Source organism: Lactuca saligna, chromosome 2 (assembly GCF_052625555.1).
Source record: "Lactuca saligna cultivar CGN05327 chromosome 2, ASM5262555v1, whole genome shotgun sequence".
Taxonomy (NCBI): Eukaryota; Viridiplantae; Streptophyta; class Magnoliopsida; order Asterales; family Asteraceae; genus Lactuca; species Lactuca saligna.
The window spans coordinates 98,117,292-98,131,266 of record NC_136418.1 but is presented as its reverse complement, the minus strand read 5'-3'; the positions used below and the strand labels follow the sequence as shown (position 1 = coordinate 98,131,266).

Sequence of the window (13,975 nt, the reverse complement as noted above, 5' to 3'; positions counted from 1 at the left end):
CGATGTTTGATCTAAGGACTATGTTATCAAACTCATTTGTAGCAGGATCAATGAATTTTATAAGCTTTAACAATATTAAGTCTAATATAAGTTGTTCCTTGAAAATGCTACAATATAAATAGACTTGATAGCAATGACAATTTATGTAATTATAAGATTAACATATTTTATAAGGTCAGATAAATTTTATATTTACTTTTTCTTCACATATAGGTCTAACAATCTTCGTTCAAGTACTTGTGTTGCGGGTAAGAATTTTATATCTTATAGTCTGACAATTGTTTAAATTTTAATTCAACTTTTTATTGTAAAACTGTTCGAGTATGTTCTGAATGTGCTTACTTGACTCAGGGGTAGCATATGAAAAATTTTCCCCAAACCAATCTCAAAGGTAGTATGTAATACTATCATTCTTTTATTTTCTTAAATGCATATAAACATTTTTCAATTGTACATTAAACTATATAATAGAAAACAAATAATGACTTAATATAATAGTACATATTCAAAGTATAAATATATCATTTCCGAACTACAATTACTAACCGCATAAGTAACTAATATGATTTATCCTTTTTATTATGAGCAACAAAATTTACTTGAAATAAAAACTTAAATTTAAAAATATAAAATGTTATTAAAAACTAAAATCATGTAAAAATAACTTACGTAAAATAGCTTACTGATCAATTCTCTAGGGCCGTGATTATCACGGCCCTAATATGTTTCCTAGTATATATATATATATATATATATATATATATATATATATATATATATATATATATATATATATATATGGGTAAAGTGAATATACCTAACAACCTTATATAAACTTAGGTACCTAACCACATTATACTACATTGTTTTGCATTATATTTCCATTACAATCGTCTAAGGTTCTTAAACTTCAACGCTTAACTTGATTTACTTCTAAGATTTTTAGACATTCACCATTATATTCCTCCTACACCATTTGATTTGTAACGGTAGTATACGAAGCCCACCAGGGGGTCTCCGATAGAAAGATGTCATTTGAAGGAAAATAATGGTGAAAGTCCAAAGATTTTGGAAGCAATCAAGTTATAAGATTGAATTTTAAGAACTTTTGGTGATTACAATGCAAATATGATACAAAGTTACATAGTATAATGTGATTAGGTACCTAAGCTTATATAAGGTTGTTAGGTATATTCAATATATATATATATATATATATATATATATATATATATATATATATATATATATATATATATATATATATATATTTCGCAATTTATTCTTTGTTTTATAACTTTTTGTGGAGATGCTAGTGCCTAATAGGCCGTACCCGCCAAAACTAAAAAGCAATATTTCTTTGTTCCTCATACCGCCACGTGTACCATCAAACCAAAAAATTCACAATTTATTTTTCATCAAATTTACTAGTGGTCAACCAACTCACACATCGACCACACCTACACACATACATACACCATCCAACTTCACCTCTTTCTATTCAATTTTACTCGCAAATTCCGCCATGGAAGCTGCCTCTCATACCTGTTGCAGAATCGACTCCCTTCCTCGCTCGTTAGCTTCCAACGATTGCAGTACCAGATTCACCGCCGGTCGCCGTTCCTTTCCGAGCATTGTTAGGGTTAAGCGACGGAATGGAGTGACTCGTGCTGTCGCAACTGAACCGAAGCCCAAGGCAGCCGATCCTAGGACGTCAAGAACCGTCAATGGATCTTCAATCAACGGCACTTCCACGGTACATTAATGTTATCTCTTGCTTTCAGTTCTTACATGTAAGTTACATGTTCTGTCTGTGAAGAAGTATTCATGTTTCGAATTTGAATTTTGTTGTCTTCAGAGAATGGAGACAGTTTCACAGGAGATTAAAAGAGTTAGGGCTCAGATGGAAGAGAACGAACAATTGGCATCACTTATGAAAGGGCTTAGGGGTCAAAATTTAAATGATTCTAATTTTGCTGCCGACGATGTTGAACTTCGCCTTGTAGAGGTCTTATTCGCAATCCATCACTTTTTCTTCATTTCAATCATTTCTTAATTTTTATAAATAAGAAGTTAGAACTGTCAATCGATATGTACATACATGTTCTTAAATCCAAATTTCTTGATTTTCTTTATACTTTTTTCAGACTGATGAAAGTAGCGAATTATTGCCGATGGTATATGATCCTGCTATCATCTCTGCATATTGGGGTAAAAGGCCACGAGCTGTTGCCACACGTATCATTCAATTAACGTCTGTTGCAGGAGGATTTCTTTCGCGTCTTGCTTGGGACGTGATAAATAAGAAGGTTAAAGAAGTAAGTTGATCTTTCATGCAGTCTGCACATCTGTTTTACGAATTTCATCTTTGTGAAATCACAAAAACCATATAGATTGTGATTTTTTTCTGCTTCCCTTATTCTTACTTCTGTGTTGTTTTTTTTTTTGCTATGTTGATCAGAATGAAGTTTCTCGGGCAATTGAGTTGAGGGAAATTGTAACCTCTTTGGGTCCCGCATACATAAAACTTGGGCAAGCATTGAGCATTAGGCCAGACATATTGTCCCCTGCTGCAATGACTGAGCTTCAAAAGCTTTGTGATAAGGTTCCATCATATCCAGATGATATAGCCATGGCACTTCTAGAAGAAGAACTTGGAGAGCCATGGCAAAACATCTATTCAGAGCTCACAACTTCTCCTATAGCAGCAGCCTCACTTGGGCAGGTGTATAAGGGCAGATTAAAGGAAAATGGGGATTTGGTTGCTGTTAAGGTACAAAGGCCTTATGTACTTGAAACAGTAACAGTTGATTTATTCATCATAAGGAACTTAGGATTGGCTCTTCGACGCTTTCCTCAGGTAAACTATTTTTCAAAATGCAGTTTCATATAACATGTTCTGTTTTTCTTGATTATCTGAGGGTAGAAAACAATTGGTTAATGTTATTTGACTATTTGTTTGTTTCATTTATAGATATCTTTGGATGTTGTTGGGTTAGTTGATGAATGGGCTGCACGTTTCTTTGAGGAGCTTGATTATATTAATGAGGGTGAAAATGGAACATATTTTGCAGAGATGATGAAAAAAGACCTTCCACAAGTAAGTTTTCACCCTTTAGTCGAATGCATTTTGTGTCTTTTTGAAGGATACATAATTACATATTAACAAGTTAACCTATTCCAGGTTGTGATACCAAAGACATACACTAAATACACATCAAGAAAAGTTCTTACTACACAATGGGTAGATGGTGAAAAGCTTTCACAAAGTACAGAAAGTGATGTTGGGGAGCTAGTGAATGTTGGAGTTATATGCTACCTAAAGCAGGTATACTTTTTTATAGAATAAATGGAATAGTTTAGAGAACATGTTAAACATCATTTTAAAATAAATGTTATCTATCTTTTTTTTTTTTTTTTTTTTTTACTCAATGTCTTTTGCAATGTAGTTGCTTGATACAGGCTTCTTCCATGCTGATCCACACCCTGGAAATATGATTCGCACTCCTGATGGAAAGCTAGCTATTCTTGATTTTGGTAAGAATTAATTATTTAATTATTTAATTCTTTAATTCTTTAATGTTGGAATTGAAGGAATTCTCATATAAAGCTTTTTATATTATATGTAGTTACAAGTTATAGGTTTAACACTATTCTATATATTTATTTAATCATTGTTATAGAATTTATCATTTACAAAAATAAAAAAACTAAACATAATAACAGCTAATCAAAACCCAAATAAAGATTATAATAATTTTTTTTCTTATTTTTAGAAAATACTATTATAATTCGGGTTAATCTAAAAAAAGACCTTATATTTTGTGTTTCTTCCGGATTAAACCTCTTTTTTTTTTTTGCCTGAAAAGACCTTGTATATTTTCATTTTTTCCGAAAAAAACCCTCAACTTTCTAAATGCGTCCCCCTCAACTTTTTTAGTTTTTCTCGAAAAAACCCTCTCAATTTACAATTTTTTTAAGAAAAAATGACTATTTGACTATTGTTTTCCATACAGGTCTTGTAACAAAATTGACAGATGATCAAAAATATGGAATGATTGAAGCAATTGCTCACCTAATTCATCGAGACTATGATGCTATTGTTAAAGATTTTGTGAAACTTGGTTTTATTCCAGAAGGGGTAAATTTGGATCCAATTTTACCTGTTTTAGCCAAAGTATTTGATCAAGCCCTTGAAGGTGGAGGAGCAAAAAATATCAACTTTCAAGAATTAGCATCTGATTTAGCACAAATAACATTCGATTATCCCTTTCGCATTCCTCCTTATTTTGCTTTGATAATTAGAGCAATTGGAGTTCTTGAGGGTATTGCTTTAGTAGGGGATCCAGAATTCGCCATTGTTGATGAAGCATATCCTTATATTGCACAGGTATTATTTTTTTATTTATTTATTTATTTTTTTTTTCATGTCTCATTATTTGATATTTAGGCTGTGTTTAGTATGTCACAGCTAGCTGATTAACTGGCTTATAAGCTAGCTTTTTAGGAGGTTTTTGAAAATTTTCCAAATATACCCTTAGTTAATTATAAAAAACATATTATTCTAAATGCCCTTTTATGTCATTTTATATCTTTCGGCTAGTTTTCAGCAAACATCATTTTTCGTCAACTACCTTATATTTTAGGAGTTTTTTGAAAAATTTCCAAATATACCCTTAGTTAATTATAAAAAACATTTTATTCTAAATGCTCTTTTATGTCATTTTATATCTTTCAGCTAGTTTTTATCAAACATCATTTTTTGTCAGCTATCTTATAAGCTAGCAGCTAACTTTTCAGCTACCAGCTAGCTTTTCAATTAGTCTGCCAAATATAGCCTTAATCTAGTGTTCGTATGTGCATGCCTTTTTTTAATATTTATTGAGCATTTTACTAGAAAAATATTTATAATTTTGGCAATTTGCAGTTTAACCACTTATATTTCATTTTTTTCCAATCAAACAATAAGGTTTGACATTTCTAAAATTAACCAATCTGACATGTGGTCAAAATGGTTGATTTGGAAAGTTACTGGTGAAAACCTGACAAAATTACATGATATATAATTTGGAAAAATGTTATTAAATTTGAAATTACAAGTTTCATCTGACATAACAAAAATAAAATTATCAGTTTAAACTGATATAACAAAGTCAAAATGGGTAATCTGAAAATAAAAAAATGTTTGAATTGAAATTTCTATCTTTTGATTGGAAAAAATTAAGTATTTACCACTTAAACTACAAAACTGTCAAAAATATACTAGTTAATCGAAAATATAATGTTGTAATAGAAAGAAATGAAAGCATGATGCTATTAGACATAAATAAATATAATTTCTCAAATTTGGTCCCTGTATTTAGAGGTTTTGTTTCGTTTAGGTCCAAAACAGAATCTCTTTTCACTTGCTCTGTTAAGCATTTGTAAAAAGACTATTTTCCCCTCTAGTAGATATTTTTTTATCAACTTCTATAACAAATTATTATTATTGTTGTAAACAAATTTATTATTATTTTTTTTTTTTGTAATGTCAGAGGCTACTTACTGATGAATCACCACGTTTAAGGAGTGCTTTGCGATACACTGTATATGGAAAAGCTGGAGTTTTTGATGCCGAAAGATTCATTGATGTGATGCAAGCTTTTGAGAGCTTTATAACAGCCGCCAAAAGTGGTGGAGGGGAGGATCTAAACGGTGACATGGCAGAACTCGGACTCCTACAAAATCAGACAAATTTCACATTCCCAAGGCTTCAATCACCTGCATCTCAGGAACAACTACAGCCTATTCAAACACGAGCAGCTTTAGCTTTTCTGTTATCCGACAAAGGAAATTTCTTCCGAGAATTCCTCTTGGATGAGGTACTTACATATTATTAAAAGACAAAACTACCCTTGAAATAACAAAAATATTAAAAAAAAAAAAAGTTAATTTATTTATTTATTTATTAACAGATAGTGAAAGGAATCGATGCTGTTACAAGAGAGCAATTGGTCCAAGTGATGTCAGTATTAGGACTCCAAAACCCCACCCCAATTTTCAGCATGGTTCCTACCTTTGTAAACATCAGGCCAACTGGCTTAATCCCTTACATAACAGAAGAGGACAAAATCATACTCAACAATGTTCAAAAAATCATTGAATTCCTAACCTCTTCAGATTCAAGACCTCGATCATCCGATCAGGTATGTACGACTCCATTAGTATCATTTCATATTGTCATGTCATGTCATGTATAACAAACAATAATTACTGTTTTTTGTGTTTGATTTATGTACACAGGGTTTAGATGTGAATCGCATAATTCAAGAGCTTATTCCAATAATGCCTGGCTTATCAGCCAAAGTGCTACCAGAAGTGCTAACGAGGCTATCTTCTAGAGTTATGGCGCGTTTGATTCGGGATACGTTTTTGTAAATAAAGTCCACCAACATGGCCCACTGAAATCCGTGCATATATACATATAGGAATTGTTTGTGAAGCTTGTATAAGTTGATACCTGAGATTGATTTCTTTGCAAGTTGTATACAAAAGTCAACTCGGAAAATGGATAGATGTAAAGTAAGAAAAGAAAAGTAGAAAAGAGATCAAGTGCTTTTACTAGTCCTCTATCAAATAAGAAAATGTAATACAACACATTTTATTCACAAATCCTTTTCAACCTCATTGTATCTTTCTTTCTCACTAATCCTTACCCCATTCGTAGCACGTGATAACAACTCATTAAAGAGAGTTTGTTTTACCTCAATATTTTGGATCTATATGTATCATGTAATTTCACTATCTTTATATAATAATCCCATCATCACAACAATGGAGGCTTCATATAACATTTGCAATATTTTTTTAAACATCCTTAAAAAACATGGAACCTAACTATGTATGCCTCAACCACAAAAAGCGGGCATGTTTTACATAAACACATGATACATTTATTAAAAAAAAAAAAAAAAAAGACTTAATACATTATGAGAGAAAAGGTAGCCTACGTTCTCCTGATGCATAAGAGATTATATTCCTTTTTAATGGAGCAAAAACATTTGCGCCATTGAATGCAGCAGCTCTTAATATATTAAGTGGTCCAAAGTCAACAGAGTAAGCTTTCTGAAAACCATCCAAAACTGCCATCATTGCTATATTTGCGGTTTTTCTCTCAGTTTCATATTTCTTCAGCAAAGTTACCTGCACACGTGGCAAACATCATTAAAACAAATGTAATTTATTATAAAATTATTACTTTTTAGTTATTTTGAAGAGTATTATATTGGTTTGGTTTATGGGAATCAAATGAATTTCGTATACTTGGTTTATATTATATGTATATATGTATTTACAAAAATAAAAAAATTGAAGATGATAGAACCTTGAAAAAACCAGATAAGTTATTATATTATTAGGGACCATATTATTAATACCCTGTAAGCTAAATTTTAAAAAAAATATATACAATTTAATCAAAATAATCAAAAATTTCAAACATATTAGTGTCCTTAAAATTTACATAAATCAAAACCGGTTACATCTTACATCCTAATTTTCATTCCATTTGTTTAAGGAATGAAATTTATCAAGATGGAAGGAATCACAATTCCATTGGAATGAACAATTCCATTCCTCCTTTGATTCCATCATTCATATAAAAAAAGAGGTTATGAAATATGAATTATTGAATTACTCACCTCACCAATATCCGACCCTACCGCCACACCATCACCAATCACATTCGAAAGCGCCGCCACATCAGCATACCCCATATTAACCCCTTGACCAGCCAACGGGTGAACTGTATGCGCCGCATCACCAATCAAAACCACACGTTTCGCCACATAATCATTCGCATGCATCAAAGAAAGCGGAAACGCCATCCGCTCAGAAACCACCTTCACCACTTTCGGCGGAATCTCAAATCCCTCGTTCACCGCCGACGTCACATTCGGTTTGAAAAACGACGGAATCACATCACCGCCAAGAATCTGCGATTCCGGTCGCGGACCGTGGCCGGAATCGAGCGCGTGGTTTACGGCTTTGATGAAATCGTGTTCGTTCATTATTTTGTGATTTGATGCGTCTTTCGGAGACATGGTCCAAACGATGTTGCTAAAATTGTTGCCGATTGGGAGAAGGGCGATGGGGCCCGCGGGGAGGAATCGTTGCCATGCGGTGGAGTTTTCGGAGGGGTGTTCGACGGTGCAGATGACGGCGCTTTGGGAGTAATTCCATCCCGTGGTTTTGATTCCAGATAATTCACGGACACGTGATTTGTTTCCGTCTGATCCGACCTGTTGCAAAGGAATGGAATCGGTTAGAAGGAATTGGAATCGGAAGGAATTGGAATCTAACAATCTGTCATGTGTTTGGTTGGGAACCAGGAGGGAAATGGAATGGAATCATAATTGAGTTTTGGAATTTTGTTTATGTTTGAATGTGTTTTTGTTGTTGTAAATGTATATGATGAGGGTATTTTGGTCTTTTAATATAAAAAAAGGATGGAATGGAATCTTGGAATCTGTAATACGTTTGGTTGGAAGGAAATGGAATGGAAAACGATAAATGATTGTTGAAATTTTGTTTATGTTTGAATGTGTTTTATGTAATGTGAATGTATTTGATGATGATGAGGGTATTTTGGTCTTTTAATATATAAAAAAAGGATTGAATGGAATCTTGGAATCTGTAATGCGTTTGGTTGGAAGGAAATGGAAAGGAATTGAATGAAAAACGATAAATGGTTTTCAAAATTTTGTTTATGTTTGAATGTATTTTGTTTATTGTGTATTAACAATGATGAGGGTATTTTGGTCTTTTAATATAAAAAAAGGATGGAATGGAATCTGTCAAAAGAATTGGAATCAGTAATGCGTTTGGTTGGAAGGAAATGGAAAGGAATTGAACGAAAAACGATAAATGGTTTTTGAAATTTTGTTTATTGAAAATGTATATGATGATGAGGGTATTTTGGTCTTTTAAAAAAAAACTTTGATCCTACAAACTTACCACCAATTTAGCATAGACATTTGTGCCATCAGTCAACTCCAACTTTGCTAAATTTCCAAGACTCTTTGATGAACCATTTGAAACTGATGATCGGGTTGGAAGTGACATTGATGACAATCTTGCAGGATAGATTGTTTTCTTCAAATCTTTCTTCTGTTCAATTTTGAATTTATTTCCATCAATCAAAACATATTAAATGACATAACAGAACAGGTTGTACTATGTCAGTCAGTCTCTGACACTGTGTTATGTAAATGCCCAAAAGGTCATTTTAAAACAATTTACTTACCTGCAAACATGACAATAAAGATTTATGTAGCACCTTGTTCTCCACAACACATCTTTCAAAAAAAATAATAATAAGATTATTAGATAATGTGACAAAGTATAAAAAATTAAAAGAAAACAAGAAAATGTGCTTTACCCTAAAACATCTTTGTCTGCATCTCTTGCATTGTACCTTGTGAACCCAAACCCAGTGTAATCCCATACCTATGAATGAAAAGGGTAAATTAGGAAATAAAGAGCATCTTTGATAGTGGAAGCGTGGAAGGGCAATTTCGGCATTTTTTAGGTTTATTTTCTGTTACAGGGTTAGCCTATAAGATATTGGGATAGTGGAGAGGAAAGTTGGTTGCTATTTTGGTCAAAAACTAAGGACTACTCCAACAACTACACAGATTATGATTAAAAAATTCTATTGATAATTAATTAATTAATTATTACCTGCATTTTATCAAAGTAAGCATGTCGATGTTGTTCAACAAATTCCCAAGCACCAATACCTACAAAATAGGGAATCCCAAATTCCCAATTATTGTTTTATAGACTAAAAGGCTTGAAAAGAAGAAAGTATGTGAAGATGAAGTTCCCTTTTTGCATACAAAAAGAAATCAAATTAATACCTTTAAAAAGAGATATAGTTGCAGGTGTGACTGTACTGACCCTTGGATCTGGAGGGTCATCTTTCTTGATGGAGGGCATATTTGTCAAAGCAGGATTGCTGTCAATTATGGCAATAGACAAGTGTTTTGTCAATGGCATACTTGCTGCAACCAAATAGGACAAAAAGAAAACATGGGGTGAAAATATAGAAACTAAAAAGACATAAGAATCTATAATATGTGAAAAAGACGTGAATGCCCTCCTCATTCTCATATCCTAAATAGCCCTTGAAAGCTTGTCCAGTATATGTTCTACTCTATTTTCGTTACTTGGTCATATAACACTATTATTATTTATTTATTGTGGGTTGATGTTGATGTTTCATATAGTTCTTATGATGGAGGGCATTTATGTAATTTGGGATCTGTTGTTGTTGTAACCTATAAGAGAACTCATGAACCAGAAAAAGTTGAGAAAAGAAGATAAACAAATACCTAGTGAACAAGCAAGGGCCATTCCAACCATGCCACCTCCAACAATAGCAATGTCATGCTGAGGAACATCATCTGTAACACCTTCATCTTCCTAAAAAGAAAAAAAGAATGATATAAATTGAAATAATGGAGGACAAAATTGAAAGAAAACATTCTAGTTGATATGACAGAAATCAAATGTATATCAGGAAACAGAAATATTACTTTGTTAAATTGGGTTTCGTATGGAACATTGTTTAATTTTGCCGATGCGTCATTGCAGAATGTTCTTGAAGCCTGTTTGAATGTGAATATGTTTGAAGCAAGCCTTTTTGTTGTAATCAACCTATTCCAACAACAAATTATAGATTAAAAATCTGATCAAGAGTACAGAAATTAGGAATAGGTCAACAAAACTGCATCACTCTCAGCAACAAATGCAGGATTGATACACGTATTACCCGTTCTACACAGAAACAGAGCCCTAATCTCTTCAAATTTAAAGCTTACAGAAATTTCGCCCACTTTTATATCCAAATTAACAGCAATTAAATGGAATCAAAGCCTATAAGCTTCAAAATTTACACTTAATAATCGAATTATAGGATCATCGCTCATATAACAGAAAATCAAAACATCAGCAACAAACACCACGGGTATAATAATTCACAAGGGCGAAGTGGTTTACCTGCTCATGCCTCCGGAGGTTTTGTTAACGACTGAGAAAAGGAGTGAAAGAAGGGTTGGAGGTGATGGTAAGAGGGGGCGTCTTTTTCCTTTCTACGCACAGTTGCAGGTAGCACGTGACTCGTTGATGGACGCAAAATTTGGGTTTTCAATTCAGAGGTGCATAAATCATACAATAAATCATCTTAAAAACCATTATTTATAGGTCTAAGATTTGATTTAACTCCAAATATATATATATATATATATATATATATATATATATATATATATATATATATATACTAGTGAAGTTAAAAAGGCCGGCCTAAGCACGGCCCACGAAAGGTGTTTCGGTAAGATAATAAAATGAACTTCACTGCTATTTTAGATAAGATAAAAAAACGAAATTATGTTGGTATTGTTGGTAAAAAGAAAAGTACATTAGTAAATCTAATCTCATAAATAGAGTATTTTTTTATTGTGGGGTTATCTTTTATTGTAAACTAATCCACTTGCCATAGTTGTTGCTTTGTCATTTTGAATATAATTATTAAGTAAATTTTAATTGCTTCCTTGACTAACAATAGGGCTTGACCTTTATCGACCATTATTCCATTCTTAATCAGGACCTTAATTATTAGACCAGCATTAGGGGTCGACCACAGAGGCTGGGATGTTGATTTATGATTCTCGGTGGTGATAAGTTTCAAGGTTGTCCAATAGATCAAGCCCCACATTCCGCTTAAAGTAATGATGGTCTAAACCATGGTGATAAGTTTCAAGGGAAAAAAGAAGCTTTCTAGGGATATTATTGACGATGATGCTACATAAGGCAGGCATTCATGTATAAACCATGGTAATTTCTTTATTTGTATAATTAGTAGCCATACATTTGACTTTAACAACAATAACAGTCTATATGTAAAAGGCTTTAAGTGTTGTTTACTTACTTTTAATCGACTTGATAGGGACCTAAGGATTATTTGTTGATGTATTGGAAAACAAACCGCTTTGATTATCAGAAGGATAGATTGAACTTTTGTGTTTATTGAAGCATGAGCCCACATCAAATAGAAGTCGCCTATAAGTATAAGTTTCATGCACTAAATAATCAACTCAACTCATCAAAAACAAAATTTCTGTTCTACCATCTCCTTAAAGTTTTATAGCATCAATACTAAGTCGATTATCAACCACCATATCCCATGAACATTGCCAGTGTCTCCTTTTCAGGTAGATTCCTAAGCCGTCAACTTGTCATCATTGCAGAGATCACCAAATTTAAAGTAATGTATAATCATATTGTTTCAATGGTGCTACTGAAGAGCCACAAGATTCCCATATTCTCCTGTTTTTGAAAAAAGAAGTATGTTAAAGCAATTAATCTGAGTATATAGAGACACTATTGAACATGAAAAAAGAAAAAGATTATGGCTCACCCGAAGATCATCAAACTCCCACTCAAAATTACAACCAACTTGCACAAATTCAAGAAAATTAAATATAAGAAATTAGTGCTAATCATGTTGAAATAATATACGCGATTAATAAAGTAGTACGGTTGTATCATTAATTATGAAATTAAGGGCTAGAGGTAGTAAGGAGATGTGGTTGATTCGAGGCCGCACACTGAGTACGCTGGGCGTACCCTCGTACGCTATAGCGTACTCCCCTCGGTTTGTGTGCCCCAATCTTCTAAAATGCGTAGATTTCGCATACGAGCTCCATATTTGACCTTATTTATATCCACGTGTAGGTGAGAATATAATCTAAAACTTTCAATTAGACTTCGTTGGAAAATTTTGACTTTATTTTTAATTATATATTTTTAATAGGTCGGGACATGAAAAGACCGTTAAAAATTCATAACTTCTTCATCTGATGTCCTTTTTCGTCTGTCTTTTTACCGTTGTATTACTATTGTCGAGATCTTCAATTCTCGTTTAATTTGTGTAGGCTAAAAGTTGCTCGATCTCTATTTCGAGTTTTTAGTTGTCTACCGCTACTCCGAAACTTAGAAAAATCATAACTTCGTCATACGAAGTCAGATTTGGACGTTCTTTTATGTACGTTCATGGTTTAATGATATTTACGAATTTAATTTAGATATCTAAGGCTAAAAAGTATTTTATTGAAATTTCGCGTTTTACGCTTAACAGTGTTTTACCGAATTCACTGCGGATTTTCGATTGGTCATAACTTCTTCGTTACAACTTGGATTTTTGTGTTCTTTACATTTTTGAAAACCTTGTTACGATATCTATTACTTTATGCAACCCAATTGAGACTTTTGAACATTTTATTTTTTATGCTAGTTTTATTATATCAAAAGGAGATTACAAATCCTTGACTTTTAAGTCATTACACTGACTTGAAATATCGGGTTATCACATAATCCCCCTGTTAGAGAGAATTTCATCCCGAAACTTATTCTAAGATAAGTATTTATGGACTAGGGAAAAGATGCGGGTATTTTTATTGCATCTGATCTTCATGCTCCCAGGTGTATTCATGTCCTTGCTTTGCATTCCAGCGGACCTTCACAATGGGTATGCGACTTTGTTTTGTTCTTTTAATTTCCCTATCCATGATTTCTATTGGTTCTTCTACAAAGTGGAGACTCTCACTAATTTCAATTTTGTTTAGAGGGACGACAAGGGTCCTATCAAACAAGCACTTCTTTAAGTTTGACACATGAAAGGTAGGATGCACGTTATTGAGTTCCTACGGTAATTGAAGCTTGCATGCTATCGGGCCGATCCTGGAAAGGATCTTGAATGGTCCGATATACCTTGGATTTAGTTTCCCACGTTTTCCAAAACGTATTAATCCCTTCCATGCAGAGACCTTCAGTAGTACCCGATCCCCAACCTAAAATTCCAAGGGCTTCCGTCTTTTGTCTGCATAACTCTTTTGTCTGTCTCTTGAAGCTTTTAGTCGTTCTCGGATTTGGA

General features: G+C 33.0%; 2 protein-coding genes across 2 annotated transcripts; one reads left to right on the top strand and one right to left on the bottom strand.

Annotated features, from left to right (window-relative positions):
• The first annotated feature begins 1,449 nt into the window (after window positions 1-1,449).
• On the top strand, window positions 1,450-6,666 carry LOC145031225 (Protein kinase superfamily protein). The gene is made up of 11 exons (XM_078979736.1): window positions 1,450-1,756; window positions 1,859-2,008; window positions 2,148-2,318; window positions 2,462-2,860; window positions 2,975-3,100; window positions 3,185-3,328; window positions 3,450-3,537; window positions 4,017-4,390; window positions 5,535-5,861; window positions 5,955-6,185; window positions 6,283-6,666. Exons 1-11 carry the CDS (start codon window positions 1,526-1,528, stop codon window positions 6,415-6,417), a joined length of 2,376 nt encoding a protein of 791 aa, XP_078835862.1. The 5' UTR covers window positions 1,450-1,525; the 3' UTR covers window positions 6,418-6,666.
• Window positions 6,667-6,805: 139 nt separating this feature from the next.
• On the bottom strand, window positions 6,806-11,216 carry LOC145031226 (FAD/NAD(P)-binding oxidoreductase family protein). Its single transcript, XM_078979737.1, has 10 exons — window positions 11,041-11,216; window positions 10,578-10,698; window positions 10,374-10,464; window positions 9,900-10,043; window positions 9,721-9,779; window positions 9,419-9,486; window positions 9,284-9,335; window positions 8,995-9,147; window positions 7,680-8,279; window positions 6,806-7,182 (listed from the first exon to the last, which is right to left on the bottom strand). Exons 1-10 carry the CDS (start codon window positions 11,046-11,048, stop codon window positions 6,967-6,969), a joined length of 1,512 nt encoding a protein of 503 aa, XP_078835863.1. The 5' UTR covers window positions 11,049-11,216; the 3' UTR covers window positions 6,806-6,966.
• Between the last annotated feature and the right edge of the window lie 2,759 nt (window positions 11,217-13,975).